This window comes from Pipistrellus kuhlii, unplaced genomic scaffold, assembly GCF_014108245.1.
Source record: "Pipistrellus kuhlii isolate mPipKuh1 unplaced genomic scaffold, mPipKuh1.p scaffold_m20_p_2, whole genome shotgun sequence".
Lineage (NCBI taxonomy): Eukaryota > Metazoa > Chordata > Mammalia > Chiroptera > Vespertilionidae > Pipistrellus > Pipistrellus kuhlii.
Genome location: NW_023425515.1, coordinates 38,516,286 through 38,532,212, shown reverse-complemented (window position 1 = coordinate 38,532,212; position 15,927 = coordinate 38,516,286). Strand labels below are relative to the sequence as shown.

Sequence of the window (15,927 nt, the reverse complement as noted above, 5' to 3'; positions counted from 1 at the left end):
TGTATTGGGGAAGTAAGTATATTTGAGGCTTTAAGGAGTGGTAGGGACTCTAGCAAAGTGGACAGCATGTGCCCTGTGTAATGGGAGCAGCCAGTACTCAGCTCCAGTCAATTATTTCCAAGCTGGAAAGCAGCCAAGTATGAACAGATCTTATTTCTCAAGAGAAACTGGGCTCCAGGTGTGTATATAAACTCTTCCAATTTTAAAAACAAAGATGGCCCTGGTCAGATGGCTCAGTTGGTTGGAGTGTAGTCTTGTATGTCAGAAGATGGTGGGTTCAATTCCTGGTCAGGGCACATACCTGGGTTGCTGGTTCAGTCATAGTTGTGGCACCTGCAAAAGTCAATCAAATGATGTCTCTCTCTCTCTCTCTCTCTCTCTCTCTCTCTCTCTCTCTCTCTATCTATCTATCTATATTTATATCTCTATCTATATCTATATCTATATCTATATCTATATCTATATCTATATCTATATCTATCTTCCCCTCCCTACTTTCCACTCTTTCTAAAAATCAATGGAAAATGGGGAAAAAAATATCCTCAGGTGAGGATTAACAAAAATTAATAACAAAAATAAACACATTTTTAAGCCTCAAGAGATCCATGAGCCTCCAATGATGTGATGGGACCAATTATTTATTTTCCTTGCTTTAATTGGTCACAAATTATTGGTGATGCAAATATAAACTGGTCTCACCAAAGGATATAATGAATTGGCTTGAGAAAAACTTAATAAGTCAGTGTATTCACACTATTGAAGGGTTCCTAGGTTTCATAAAATAAATGTACTGGAAAGGAAACGGACTCAGAATGTCAAAGAGAGCATAAAGCAAAGTCAGAGTCTGATTAATACACAGATTTGACATGGAAGTAAAGAGGAAATGCCCAACCTCTGTTTGGAGAATAAACATAGAAGTATGAGATTGTACTCAAGGAGGATGGGTTTGTACCTTCCGGAGAAGGGAAAACAGAACTACTAAGGAGATCATCATGAGGTTTGAAAATAACCTATGGAGGTAGTTACCCAAGTACTCTCCTTCAGATGTGCATTAAAGTAACATTGATTAAAGCAAATTCCATGAGATGTTAAAAGGAAAATCACAGGAAGATAGAGGGCAGAGAGGTCAATCATCAAGTACACTGGGAAATTCCAAATTAAATATATTTCTTTTCTGTACGATATTCTATAGCCTTAATCTAGATTCCAACCTATTGAGACCATGCAAAAACAGGCTCAAGTACCCAAATGTACTTGACTACAGAATCCTCCTATCCCAGAGCATCTAATAAGACCACTATTTTTGCTGAATTCACAATGGAGAGAGACCCCTGCGTTAGAGATGAAAAGGAGTACAGGAAAACTTGTATCCATAAACTGTCTCCCTTCTGCCTGTGGGTGTGGGCTGAGAGAGACGTCCAGAAGAATCCTGCCAGTATCTCAGTGACTCTGGTGTCTTGGGTAGGAAACTAACAGGTGTGGGCCAGAGGCAATGTTTTAGTCTCTTCCTCCACCATGAGTCCTACTTGTAGAAGAACCAGGCACGTAGGGTGGACGCAGAGCTGCTCTGCAGCTGATTTGAGAACAGCTGTTCTTCTGGACCATAGATTTCAATGCTGGAATGGCAGGCCCCTCGCAAGGCATTGGGAGCTTGTCACATAAACCAAAAGGAATATTTGTGGTCAGAAACTTGAAGACCAAGCAGGAGAGCATTAAAATGAGACTTAAGGGGGATAAAGTAGAATGTTCAAATGAAACTTTAAAATCACAGCCCACTGTGGGGCAGCAGGTGTGAACCAGAAGTAAGAGGCCCGGCAGAAGAGATGCCAAGCAGTTCTCCCGAGGAACTGGAGGGAGGAGCAGCAGGTCACAGACATAGCGGGGCACATTTGCCAACTGCACAGAGAGGGAGCAAAGGGGAATCATGTTCACCAGGAGAGATGAGAGTGACCTCCCTGGAGACAGCAGAGAGAGAGTGGGGTAGAGCACACAGCCAAAATGCCGAGCCAGGTTAGGGGGTAGGCGGGGAGTGGGGGAAATCAAGTGCACATGAGCTCAGTCATTGAAATGGGTGTTAGGAGTGTACACACAGTATAAGAAGTCACAAATGTCAGAGCAGAAGCAAAGCCGAAAGCATATGGATGAGATTTTTCAAAAGGGCGAAGCAGAAAGAATTTTGCTGGCAGTGTCTGCTAGTCTTCTCAGGCAGAGCCAGGTTCTGGTGGATGTCTTCCCATTTAAGATTTTTTAAACTGGCAGAGGAAGAAGATGAAACAGGGACGGGAAGGGAGTACTTATCCACGCATCTCCCATCTAATGAATTGTTGACTTGCCTTGCTAACACTTTCATGACTGAAAAGGTAAAGAAAACAAGGAAAGAACTACTAATTAAATTAAACTATTTTATTCTGACCAAGAGGCATCCACCTGGTGGATGGTGTAGAGGACACAGGAAACTCAGCAGGAAGTAACCAGATCATCTTGTAGTTTTATCATAGCAGAAAGAAGAAATCGAATGCATCCTTATGTTATGTTCTTTACTTGCCTTCCTACCTCTTCTCCTCACCCCAGAAGAACTCCAGCCCAGACTTCAGGTAGCCATGAGGGATTTTAGGGTTGGGAGAACTGTCCTGTGTTTTCCTCCAGGAAGTTAAGGAAAGCAAAGATTCTCCAATCCAAATTTAGCAAGAAAGACATGCCACTTATATTTCCAGCTGGAACTCAGAATTCTTGAGGCCACAAAGCTAGTTTTACACATAGCAGTGGAGTTCTGTTACACCATTATTTGAGTGTATGCCATGTGGCCTATCTATACTTTCTCATTTAACATTCCTAACAATCCCTTCGAGGTAGGTAAAATATCCCAACTCAAAGATGAAGCAACTAAGGAACAGAGACTAAGTCACTTGCCCAAGGCCACAAAGCAAGTAAGTGACTGACCTGTGGCTTGAACCCAAGCCTTTCTGGCTTCTAACTAGAGCTTCTTCTGTTCCACCAAGCTGTCTCCAAACCAGACATTGGCTATGTAACGGGTTAATTGGCTTTTGTAGGTTAGCCTAGGAATCAACGTCAACATTGTTTCTATGGGGAGATGTGCTCAGAGTGACAAACAAGTGGCTTAACCAAGGAACTTTTGTAACCTGACCTATCATAACTCAGGCACTGCCTCATGTCCAGAAAAGCTGGTTGTGGAAGGAAGCAAGGAGATGCAGACTCATTCAGCTTGCATCTTCTCAGACACCATGACAGTCTACCCTTGCATTTGCCAAAGAGCAAATTCGCAAGCACATCTACAAAATAACCTCCACAGTACCTACCACAGCAGGTAGATGTGATGACCACATGGGGGGAGCCTTTGGTTTATTAAGCTCCTACTGCAGGTTCAGCACACAGAGAACACTGGATATGTGATTCTCAACAGATGGGGGTGAGCTGGGGCAGGAAGAATTAGTTTGGCTATCTCTGTCAGGGCCCACCTGGAAATTACGGTAAGGTCAGAGTACAATCCTGCTTCTGGAGTTTTCTCCAGCTCGCACAGACCATTCCTAGTTTCTAGACTTAATTGATTAGGCCCTGGAACTGGCCTTCCTCCATAAGAGCTAAGTCCCAGCAAAGTGGCCTGTCCTCTCTGTACATTTAGGGCTTCCCTTCAATCAGCTGTAGTTGCTCACCGAGGCTTTCACTGTCCCACTTTTCTGGGTGTGTGAATGTTGGTAGAGCATAGTTCAGAATCAGAAAGCTATTGAGAACCTGTGAGGCACACATCTGCCTCTGTCCTTCCCCTCCGGGAGCAGGGTTTCATTTGGTCCCAGTGTTTGACTTTGTTCTCTGAGAACTATGAGAGCAAGCTTGTTCAGAGCCCTCTAGCCTCAGCCAAATCGTCCTAAAGGGGATTTTCATTCCACGAATAAAACTTCAAAGGAAGAAAGGATTGCTAAAAGCAGCCAAACACTGAGATTTTTTTTCGGGGGGGGGGGGGGGGGGGAGGGGAAGGGAGCTATTTTATGGCAAGGACAGATACTAAGTGGAAAAACACTCCAGAGACTCGGGCCCTCAGGAGAGAACACCCTAGCTGCCTCACCAGCTGTCTATCCTGAGGGTCACCCCCAAAGTGGCAGGGCCATGTAGTGGCATTCACATCACTGTGGCAGTTCTCAAGCCGGGCTGTGGGTCTCAGGGAGGCAGTATCTGTGAGCAAGTATAGTAACTGTGGATGGAGTCTCAGAGAAGCTCCCTGTCCTGGCCTGCATGTGTTCCGACATGTGCACATGTGTGTGTCCCTGGGTGCTGCGTTGGGAAAGGATCTGATTTCAGACTTTGGCAGGCTTTGTGCTGGAGTACTGCCCTTAGGAGGAGATACTGTCAGGTGCCAGACAGAATTTGGGAGAACCTACTGATGAAGAATATGTCCATAGTCCTTGGAAACAAACACAATCTGTCTTGTATGGAAGAAAAGGGTCACTGTTCAGAGAGAAGACATTCTCTGGAGCCCAGACTTAGCCTTGAAGATGTGGAGAGGTCACTTTGGACGTGGGGCCAGCGGGTTTGACCCTTTATTACTCTGGGGCAAGAGTGGAGACCAGAGACCAATAGGGATGCCCAGAACTCAGACACTGTGGCAAAGAGTGCCAAGGGGTCCTGAGCAGCCAAAGCCAACCAACCTAGAGCTGGGATTTCCTGACTGTGTCCATGGCAAGAGAAGTAGTGAGCCAAGCCAGCCAACAAGCAAGAATAAGAATTACCCAATTTCACAGTCACTAGCTGTGGGACTCTGATTGACTTTTCCATTTCTCTCAGATGTCTCTTTGGCATAGCAACAGGAGCTGGGGTTTGAATTACAGCCAGTGCATTATCAGGACTGGTTTCAGTTTGCTAGTCTGTACCATGAGAAGGCTATTATGGCTTAGAAGAGAGCCAATATCCAGAGTTGGGATGGAGTGCTGGTTCTGCATGCACCCTTGTTCTATCAAAGAGTGCATTATTTTTATTCATTCCTGAACACCCCCACTGTGGGAGCCATATTATCTATTAGGTCTAGTAATAATTAATATCGTTTTCTAATACTTTTTTAAATCAAATTTATTTAAACAATACAACAAAATTTAATCAACAATATAGTTGCCGTTGTTTTCTACTACTTGTGCCCAACGCTCAGGAAGCATTTTAATCCCTCTGTTGTAAAATTCTTGTGATTTTGAGAGAGAGATTAAATTCTTGTGATTTTGATGCAAAAAATTCGGACAATGCATTTTTGAGGCATTCTTCATTATTAAATTTTTTTCCAAGAAGAAAGTTTTGCAAAGAACGAAACAAATGGTAATCGGAAGGGGCAATATCAGGAGAATATGCAGGTTGAGGGAGAACTTCCCATTCCAACTGGCGCAGTTTTTCAGCAGTGATTCTTGCAGTATGCGGTCGTGTGTTATCATGGTGAAGAATTACGCCCTTCCGATTAATCAGCGCAGTTTCTTTTTCTCTTAAAGCTTGGGCTAACCTTTCCAATTGGGCACTATGCACTGCACTTGTAATGGTTTGGTTAGATGGTAAAAGTTCATAATGAAGAATTCCTTTAAAATTCCACCAAACACACAACATCACTTTTTTCGCATGCAAGTCAGGTTTTGGCGTGGGCTGCAGAGCCTCATTTTTGTCCAACCATTGAGGCCGCCTTTTCAAATTAACAAACAGCATCCATTCTTCATCTCCGGTAACAATTTGCTCTAAAAACGGCAAACGGTTTTGACGAGAGAGGAGCGAACTGCAAATTGTGACTCTTTGATTACGGTTGTTGTCGGTCAACTCATGAGGAACCCATTTTCCAAACTTTTGGACTTTGCCAAGTGCACGCAATTGATTGGAAATTGTTTTTTGTGAACAATTTAAAGTTGTTGCAAGCTCTTCTTGGGTATTGAATTTGAGGATTTTGCACCAAAAAAGCTTGAAGAGCTTCTTGATCAAAATTGGACACACGGCCTCAACCACTCTTGTCATCTAACGAGAAATTTCCCTCGCGAAATTTCTCAAACCAACGCTGGCATTTTCTGGCACTAACTGCATCTTGACCAAGAGCACTACAGATGTTTTTTGCAGCCTCACTTGCTTTTCTTCCTAATTGGAACTCGTAAAGCATGCAGTGCCGAATATGCTCTTCATCCGCCATCTTCTTAGCCCTAGTTTTGCAACAAAAAACAAACCAAACACAAACTTTTTCAAGCAAAACTTGTTAATTGCACTTCACACGTTCTGTAGATACCACGTGTTTGAAGTTATGTCAATACAAGTCAATGCCAAGTAAGATTTTAAACGAATGTTTAAAACGACATTAATTATTACTAGACCCGATAACAAAGAGGGAATGTGCTAATTGACCCTCATGCATTTGTAAAGATGGCAGCCCCCACAGCCAATAGGAATGAATATGCTAATTAACAGTACCACCCTCAAAGATGGTGATGACCACAGCCAATAAGGAGGAAATATGATAATTGACTGCCCTGCCCTCCAATATGGTGGTGCCCACAGCCACAAGATGGTGGCGCCCAGTCCCCTCAGCCCCACCAGGGTAGCAGGTATGTGGTAATCAGTGCCTCCACACACCTACCTCAAGAGTCCCCCAGTCCCTTCAGCCCACCAGCCACCCAGAGCCACCTGAAGCTCAGGTAACCAGGGCCGACTGAGGCTTGTACTATTGGCAGTGGCAGCAGCAGAGGTGTGATGAGGCGTTGCCTTCCCCTGGTCGCCAGGTCTCCTCCCACCCCTGAGGGCTCCCAGGCTGTGAGAGAGGCAGGCCGGGCTGAGGGAACCCCCCTCCAGTGCATGAATTTTCATGCACCGGGCCTCTAGTATTGAATAAGATATCCAGTAAGCTGTTCTAGGTAGTAATTCACTTTCCCATTTTTATTATTCAACAATATCCATTTGCCATTCAATCAGTGCCTCTGGAGATAATTGAGTTAATTCCATTCCACATAAAAAAAAATTTAATCCACTAGTTAGCCTATGCATTCTTTACAATGAGCAAATGCACAAACACTATTCCACATTAAGAAATGTTGACTGCAACTCCTGGACTCTTCCAAAGAATCCTTGAAACTTGTAATTTCCTGGCTTGGAATCTCTGGACCCCAAAGGCCCCTTAAGTGCAAATGATCTGTCACCTGTGATTTTATAGGTAATTTTTCACACATTAAAATGACTTAAGTGTCTTCATAGGTTATTAAGAGGATTCCATAAAATACTATAAAATACATGCTTGGTGAGTCTTTCCTGCCTTTCTGTTCCTTTTTATTTTCTTTAGCCCCTCCTTAAGCTCTCCCATCTTTTTGTTCCCCATGTTTCCACCCACCCTCTTCTGATCTCTGGTCTTCAGTCCTCCCTTTCATTCACCACCGTAGATTTTTCTTAGTGACATGAGCACCAGTCCTGTCCCCAGCATGAAAAAGAGCCAGGGAATACCTTGCCCCATGAAGCTGAAACACACTGAGCCAAAACAAATCTTTTGGCAGGAACAGCAGGCACAAGAGACATGCTCAGAGAACAAAAATAGCTATTTATTAAGTCTCCTTCCTGATTGCTGGGGCTCACTTTCCCTTGTACCAAAGGGCCACTGCCCACTCTTGGAAAAGATTCTTCCATCCACAGCTCCATGCCTGAGGGTCACCAAATGCCCATTCCAACGAGCAGTGAGAACAGGGGACAGCATGCAGGGTGGATTAGATGTGGTGACAAGCTTTCTGATGGGCCAGGGCAGCTGGTTGTGAGGTGACACAGATGGCCTCTGCAGCACCTGTGAGGTGACAGCCATGGGTTCCTTACAGGACTTGATATCCTGGCCTTAGAACCAAGCACACCTGCTTTCCCCCCCACCCCCCAACTCTTTTTTAACCTTTGATCTAAACTTTGGTTAACGCAATTACTAAACTTCCAAAAGCACTTGGGATTTAAAAATGTAAAATGTAAACAGATAAAGAATTCTTAATATTTTTACCAATAGTCATCATCCTATCTAATAAAAGAGTAATATGCAAATTGACCATCACCCCAACACACAAGATTGCTGTCCCCATGTGGATATAAGATGGCCGCCACAAGATGGCCAGCAGGGAAGGGCAATTGGGAGGGGCCAGGCCTGCAGTAGAGGACAGTTAGGGGTGACCAGGTCGGCAGAGGAGGGAAGTTGTGGGCAACCAGGCCTGCAGGGAAGGGCAGTAGGGGGAGACCCAGGCCTGCAGGGGAAAGCAACTGGGGGGGACCAGGCCTGCAGGGGAGGGCAGTTAAGGTCAAATAGGCTGGCAGGGAGCAGTTAGGCATCAATCAGATTGGCAGGGAAGGGGTTAGAGGGTGATCAAGCTGGCAGGCAGAAGCAGTTAGGGGCAATCAGGAAGGCAGGCAGGCGAGTAGTTGGGAACCAGCAGTCCTGGATTGTGAAAGGGATATCCAACTGCTCGTTTAGACCCAATCCTACTGGGATCGGGCCTAAACAAGCAGTCAGACATCCCTTGAGGAGTCCCAGATTGGAGAAGATGCAGACTAGGCTGAGGGACACGCACACCCATGCACGAATTTCATGCACCAGGCCTCTAGTTCAATTATAATTCAATTCGGTTTGCGTTGCCCTTTGTGTTATTATCATAGCTGCTTGATGTTGTTAGATTATTATTTATCTTAATAACCTAACACTAGTCTACTAGCTTCACTAGTAGGAACAATAACACCACCAATAACCCAGAAAACCCTCTAGAATAATAAGTGAGATCATTTGTTTTGTTTTTTAATTAAGATGAACCTTATGAAAATTTATAATTAATGTAAGCTAGGCATCATTTTCCCCAGATGTGTAGTTTTGGGCCTATGCAGCGTTCTTTTAAAAAGTTGAATTACTTGCCAACTCTAATAATCAGGAGGTCTTACATAAAAACACGTATTTCTTTCTCTTTTAAAAGTGGCAGCTATGGAAATAGTTGGGCATTACGCTCCTTAGTGACAGCACTTGAGGAACACATGGGCCCTTCTTCCCTACCCTGTATTGCGTTATCTCAAGATGTCAGGAAGTTTGGAGAAACCTTAGAAGTCAGCTATTCAGAAAGTTCCATTGTAGGATGAGGAAACTGAGGCTGGGCAGCCCCAACCAACTCTTGTGGTGTCACAGGCCAGTGTGTAAACCAGGGCTGGATGGTGGGTCTCCTGCCTGCGAGCTCAGCATAGTCTCTACCACTTCAACACAACACATGCCTCACCTCACTGACACAGAAGGCCTAACTGACTAAATAGTGGCCCACTCAAGGAGCCCGATTGTCAAAGCCCAAACCACAAAGAGGAATACCTTCTCTTCAAGGGCTCCTATTTCTAGAAATAGCTGTAGTATCTTCTTTGTAGCCTTCTAAGCCTAAAGAAACATTTTCATGTTTTGATGTCTTCAAAAGTCTGTTGCCCTAAAAAGTCCTTAGATTTTCAGAAAAGAACCACCAGAAGCTCATGGCCTTTGCTGGTGAAAATGCCTAGCAGCTAGCTTGGTTTCACTCGTGGCCATCCTTGAAAACAGGCTATTCTTAGGCTGTCAGGAGGATGACTGAATCCAGTCCCAAAATTGTTAACAAATATAAAAGAATATTTTTAATTAGTCTAATTTTTCTCTCATCTGTCAAATGAAAAGATTCAACTAACTAGTGTGTAATTATATATATATATATATATATATATATATATATATATATATATATATATATATAGAGAGAGAGAGAGAGAGAGAGAGAGAGAGAGAGAGAGCGCGCGCAGCAAGGGGGTAAATTAAGAAAACCCAGAAATACAGTCAAGCCCCCGTGTCACTGCTTCTGTTTCCCACTCCTCTGTGTGACTGAGAGTGCCCTAGATGAGGGTCTTCTACCTCAAAGACGGGTTCACCTGGAAAATTCAGAGCCTGACAGTGAACCTAGGAGTCTTAAGGACCTGGAAACCAGCCTCAGGACAACTGGTTAAGGATTAGTCATCTCAAAGGTGATTATGAGAAAGAAAGAAATGATGGACCAAAGAAAATGCAGGAAGACAAATGCAGAAAACGAATTCAGAAGTCATTAAAACATTGTGAGTTTTATTCTATTCAAAAAAATATTGGCTGCCTGGGATAGACCCCCACACTGCCTCCACTCCTGCAGCCGCTGGGGGATGAGTCTCCAGTGATTGTGTTTCCTAGCAACAAGAGAGAACAGTTAGTGAGCACTTACCATGCATTAAACACCTGCTTGGTGCTTTGCATTTGCCACATGAGCTTTACAACTGTTGGGCAGAGAATAATATTCCCATTTTGTAGAAGAGACGAAGGTCTGAAGCACTTAAATAACTTGACTCGCCAGTGGGTGGCAAAGCTGGTCATGAGCCCTCGCCTCTCAGATTCCAAATGCCATGTTCTTGTACAAGTGAAGATAAAACAGACAAAAACCAGCGCCACATGCAGCAGCAGCAGACCTCCAGCAAGAGCTAAGAGGAACGTGGCTGGGAGACATCTTCAAAAGAGAAGCAGGGACATTGGCATTCAGTCTCTCTGGTTGTCAGACAGATGGGGCAGGGGAGGGAAGGGGAAGGATTCCCCGTCAATTTGTGAGGTATCTCATGCCTATTGACTTTCACCAAAGGCTTTGGAAACGTGCTGGCACTGGAGTTGGTAAAGAAAAAGGAAGAAAGGGGAGATGAGGCAAAGGAGAATTCACTTCAACCTGGGAATTTCTTTATTTTCAGCAACAGTACCTACTCAGAGGGTTCTTCTGAGAATGGAAAGAGATAAGATATGTAAAATGTTTGCCTGACTACAAAACCAAAAGGCCAAAGTCTTCCTGAAAAGAAGCTTTCTCTACTTCCAGGCCAACAAGCAAGCAGTCAGCACCCCTTACTATATGGATCTTCTCTGACAGTGTACATAGTACAGTGTAGAAGAATCCATATTACTGCTCCCTGGTGTCTTGGTATGCAGTGACAGTAGGTTGGGAGTTTGGTTTCCTTCCTAATCTTCTAGCAGCTGAGAAAGGGGGCCGCCAGTAACCCACAGGGAACCCGCCTTAGATAAGCCTGCCAGTAAAGTCCTTGGCAACAACACCCCAACATACACAAAGAAAAGTTCTGTCTTATCTTCTCTTATATCACTTGGCCTAAAGCCTACCTCCACTCAGGGCCCACCATTAATAGCTAATTCAGTCATTCAGGATTATGAGAGCCACCTTACCTGATCAGCCTTTCTCCCAATAAGAGCCTCTTTTCTTCTCTGTTCCTACCCCCATAACTCCTGCCTTTGTATTATCAACCATTTTGGTGGCTAGAACAGAGGAAATCAAATAGTCCCTCTTTATATCATTTCAAAAATAAGGCTAGTAGCTATTTTTCTCAGTCACCAGATAAGTGACCTTAATTAGGAAGAGAGTACTTTGATTATTGACAAGGCATCAGTAACATTGAATCAATGAACATATATTGTGTAAAGAGGATGTGGGCCTTCTGTACACCAAGATCGATTTTAGATGGTTTTACATGTCTCATTTAATATTTTTAACACTGTGTTAAGTATAAGCCCATTTTATGGGTAAAGAAGCTCAGAAAAGAAAAAACAAATTGCTCAAAGCTACATGATCTACAAAGGGCAGAGTCCAAACTTGAACCCAGGGATCCTTGATTCCATTCTGGGGTCTTTACTTTAGACCACACTGCACTCTGTTATAATGGCTGGCTGAAAAAGGCCCGTGTTGAACCTGCAGTGGTAGGTACCTAAAGAGCAAAATTTAGGTTTATCTCCAGCTTTCTCTTTTTCACTCTGTGTTTGGGCTGGTTCGCGGGCACACTGCCTCTGCCCATTTCTCAGAGAAGGAGAGGTGCAGATGTACTGAGAGCATCTCGCTGACTCTCTCAGACTATGTAAATTCAAGATCAGGAGGGTTTCTGTGACAAATGAGATTCTAACTCCTCTAGAGCCTCCAGATGCTGGGTGCTGGGAGGGCCTGACACTCTTCATCAGACAGCATTTCCTAGGATGTGATGCAACCACTAACACCCCAGTCCCCAGATACATCCATTTAACTACCTGGTGAAGGAGAACCACAGCAGTCTAGTAAGTGCAATAGGAGCGTACACCACCACACCACACAATATGAAAAAGCATGCTAAGATCAGGTTGCAGGGCAGCAAAGCACAACTGGGGTCAGACAGTCTGAGTTGGATGACTCCTCTGCACATACTTGCTTTGCTACCTTGGGCAAGTTACTTACCTCCTCCAGTCTTGCTTTCCTTATCTGAGGCAATAATACTTATCTCATAGGGGTTTTCTAAGAATTGAGAGAGATTGTATTTGTAAAATGTTCATCAGAGTACAAAAGTGAAGAGCCATGGGAATAGAATGCATTCACTTCTAACTAAAGCTTGCCTCAGTTAAAACAGGAGAAATAAAAGCTCTTAGATTTCAAACAGCTAGTCTGCTGTGGGTCAGAGGTCAAGTGTTAGTGTCTTGGTGAAGCTATTAAAAGTATGTAAGCTCTGTGAGGACAGAGATCCTAGGCCCTACACAGTGCCTGGATCATAGTAGGGCTCAATAGATATTTTATAAATGAATGGATAGAAGGATGGATGGATGGATGGATGGATGGATGGATGGATGGATGGATGAATAGGTGAATGGACCAAAAACCAAAAGTGCTTCTTTCCTATTATAAAGAGGGCTCCCACTGATCTCCTGTGTCCCTCTCTCAGTGAATGGCATCTGCCATCTACCATGCTATATAAGACAAAAAGTTGGGTGTGATACCTGGTACTCTTTCTCACTCACTCCTTAACCAACCAGTGCTGTGAATTCCACCTCCTAAAATTTAGCTTGTGAATCCATTCTCTTCTCCTAAACTGTATTGTCACTGCTTTTGTTCCAGGCCCTTCCCAATTGTCTCTTGAATTTCTATACCACCTCCAAACTATTCTCTGGGCTGGCTTCTAGTCTGTACCCACCCCCTTCCAATCCACTCTCCACATACAGAGTGATCTTTAAATAGGACAAACCTGATAAGGTCACTAGTGCCACCACTCTCGCCACTAAACCCTCTTAAGGATGATCCATGGCAGACGATAGACTTTAAGATAAAGCCCAAACACTGAAGTATGGCATTCCCAACCTTAATAATCTTGCTCCTGTCTGCCTCTCCAGCCTTACTGGCAAATGCTCCCTCTTTCCCTGAGCTATTGCCTTATCTTCTTCCTCTACCTGGAATGTTCTTTCTTCACCTTCTCTATTCCCTTCTTCATCCTTCAGAATTCAACTCTGGCATTGCCTGCCTAGGATCCTTTCTCTAACTACCCCTGACGCTACTAAGAACAGGATGTCACCTCCTCTTAGCTATTCCCAGTACTAACTGCTTAGCTCACAACACTATAGTCTGTTTCCTTTCCTGATTTTCCCAGGTGCCTGGCTCACGGAGGGCTTTGTTTTGTTCTTCATTGTAGCATCAATAGAAGCCCATCTAGTCCTGGCACAATGAGTGTTTCTTAAATTGATAAATGCTTTTTTTCACACCAAACATGTACTTTTTCAGAAGCATAGTTTCAATCAACATCTTTGGATAATCACGTGATCAGTCAAGATAATTAACCAAGGATTAGAGTGTGGTCTATGACTCTGGAAAAATCTATTAGGTTAGACATGTGAAGAACATTTGTTTTCACTCAAAAGTCAAGACACATGATCTGACGAATATAATCACATCTCTGTCCCAGGATGATTTAAATGTATAATTATGTGACTACTCAACCTGATCTGTCATTTTTGCCTTACTATATTGTCTAAATATGCCAATCCAAGACATTAAAAATAATAGCTAAAAGTAGCTAACATACTCGCTAAGTTTACTATGAAGTTGCAATCATTTCATCTAATCTCAACTATGCTTTGAAGCAGATCTTTTTACTATCTCCATTTCACAGATGAGGAAACTGAGGCTTAAAAACTTGCCAAATGTCACTCAGCCAGCAATGGGCATCTAAGAGGCAATGGGCGAGTAGTCAGTTTGATCCTTTCAGTCATCCTTCAATATTGACCTAACCATGACCTCTTAACCTTATTAGATCTTCAAAAGAGTCACTTTTAGACAAAAATAGCTTGTGGCTTCCGGAAATTTTTATTAAAACTCTAAATCTCCTGGCAATAACTTTCAAAAGTCATGATTCAGACCTGCAGTGATATTTGAAAATGGAATCACAAAGCAGGTCTCCTGGCTACAGAGATGCTCACGCTGCTGGAGAAGAATGCTCAACCTTGACATTTATGACAATCTGTGTTTTTCCTGTTATTGGGTCTTTTGCCATCATTTTCTATTGAAAGACACTGACCCTCATTCTATCCTCCCTGAGAAATCCTCTCTTTCAGACTTAATCAGAATGTTTTTTTCCTCAGTTGTTATTTCATTGGGATCTACAGCAATAATGTTTCTGAAAGTTATGACAACTGACCCCCTGTGTAACATTCTTTATTACCTGGGCACTCACAAAAATGCATATTCCTGGGCCCCATCCCACAATTATCACATAGAATCTCTGCACATAGGAGCCCAGGAAACCACATTTTATTCACATCCCTCAGGTAATTTTTATGAATTCTAATGTTTCAGAATCACAAATGTAGTCTCCAGGTGCTCACAAGTTCAAGTATGGTCCCTGGACCAGCATCAGCAGCTCAAAGTTTGGGGAAAATAAATTTTAAAAATTCATCCCTAATCATTTGATTCTCAAGTGCTGAAAACAGAAGCTTGGGGAGTGCTGGGGAGTTGGGCCTCCACGCCCCGATTGTGTAGCTGTTTTACATAACCATCTCAGATACAGAATACTGAGCCATGTCTCTGCTTCATGGTCCAGGATGAAGAACAAGCTGTGGTACTTTGAATTTGGCACCTCGGAGACCTTTGCAGCCACCTGCAAGAAACTCCATGACCACATAGAGTTGGAGGTAAGTCCCCAAATGGGGAGAAAGCTTCCTGGACTGTCACACACACCTTCAGGACATGTCCCCATGGATTCTTAACTGGTGACCCAGAGTGTAATCTGAACGTTGTACCTCCATCCTCTGCAGCCTCACTCAGAGGAGGCTCTAATTGCTGCACCGGCCTGTCTTGGCCTGTCCAGGGATCCTTGGGGTTCTGAGGTCTAATGGCCCAAAGGACCCAGGGCCACAGTCTATTCCTGCCCTCAGCCCTCTTCCCACTGTGACCTTGCAATTCCCCCTTTCAGAGATGCGAAGACTTAGTTGCAGCAAGCACAGGGAGAAGAGCTGCTGCTAAGGTAGGGGCAATGTCCTAAGCCCAGTAAAAGCCTGGGAACTGGGGGCCACGGGGCAGCAGGGGTGAGAGGAAGTAAGGCCAGAGGTGACCAGACATCCCCCAGCTCACCCGCTTCAGCTTTGATAGCTGCTTCAAGGAGCTGACTTATAGGTACTCGTTGTTGGCTTTGTGGGTGTGCAACCTGTGTGGTCGCTTAGAAGGGCCCTTCATTGAATGCTCTTCAGTCACCATCTTGAAATTCTTAATAATCTTAACAAAGGGCTCTGCATTTTTATTTTGAACTAGGCCCTTCAAATTATGTAGCTGATCCTGTTGGTGCACTCGTGATTTACTGACTCTTCCGGCACTTGTAGCAGCCTGCCTACCTCAGACAGTTTGCCTGTCGGGCTTCCCTTCCTGGGTTGATAAGCTGCCCCCTCCCACCCACCCACCCCACTTCTGCTGAATTGCTCTAGTGAAGTCCTCTCCCTGCTCTGTCCCTGGCCACCTAAAAGTCCGAACTTCTATGCACACCAGCTCAGTCTCTGTTCTGCAATACCTCAGGCCCATTGGTTTCCTGGCCCATGGTTCTCAGTCACCAACCTCACCAACCCATGAGATTCAAGCCTGTGGTTTTATTTCACTTGTGAATGGCAAA

General features: G+C 44.0%; 1 protein-coding gene across 8 annotated transcripts in view; it reads left to right on the top strand.

Moving 5' to 3' along the window:
* The window catches only part of DGKG (diacylglycerol kinase gamma), a 200,607-nt gene that overhangs the window by 119,147 nt on the left and 65,533 nt on the right, over positions 1–15,927 (top strand). For all 8 annotated transcript variants that reach the window (XM_036445408.2, XM_036445410.2, XM_045583771.1 and 5 more), the window contains one exon: positions 14,869–14,959. In XM_036445408.2, the coding sequence (XP_036301301.1) occupies positions 14,869–14,959 (91 nt within the window). The remainder of the gene's footprint in view (positions 1–14,868; positions 14,960–15,927) is intronic.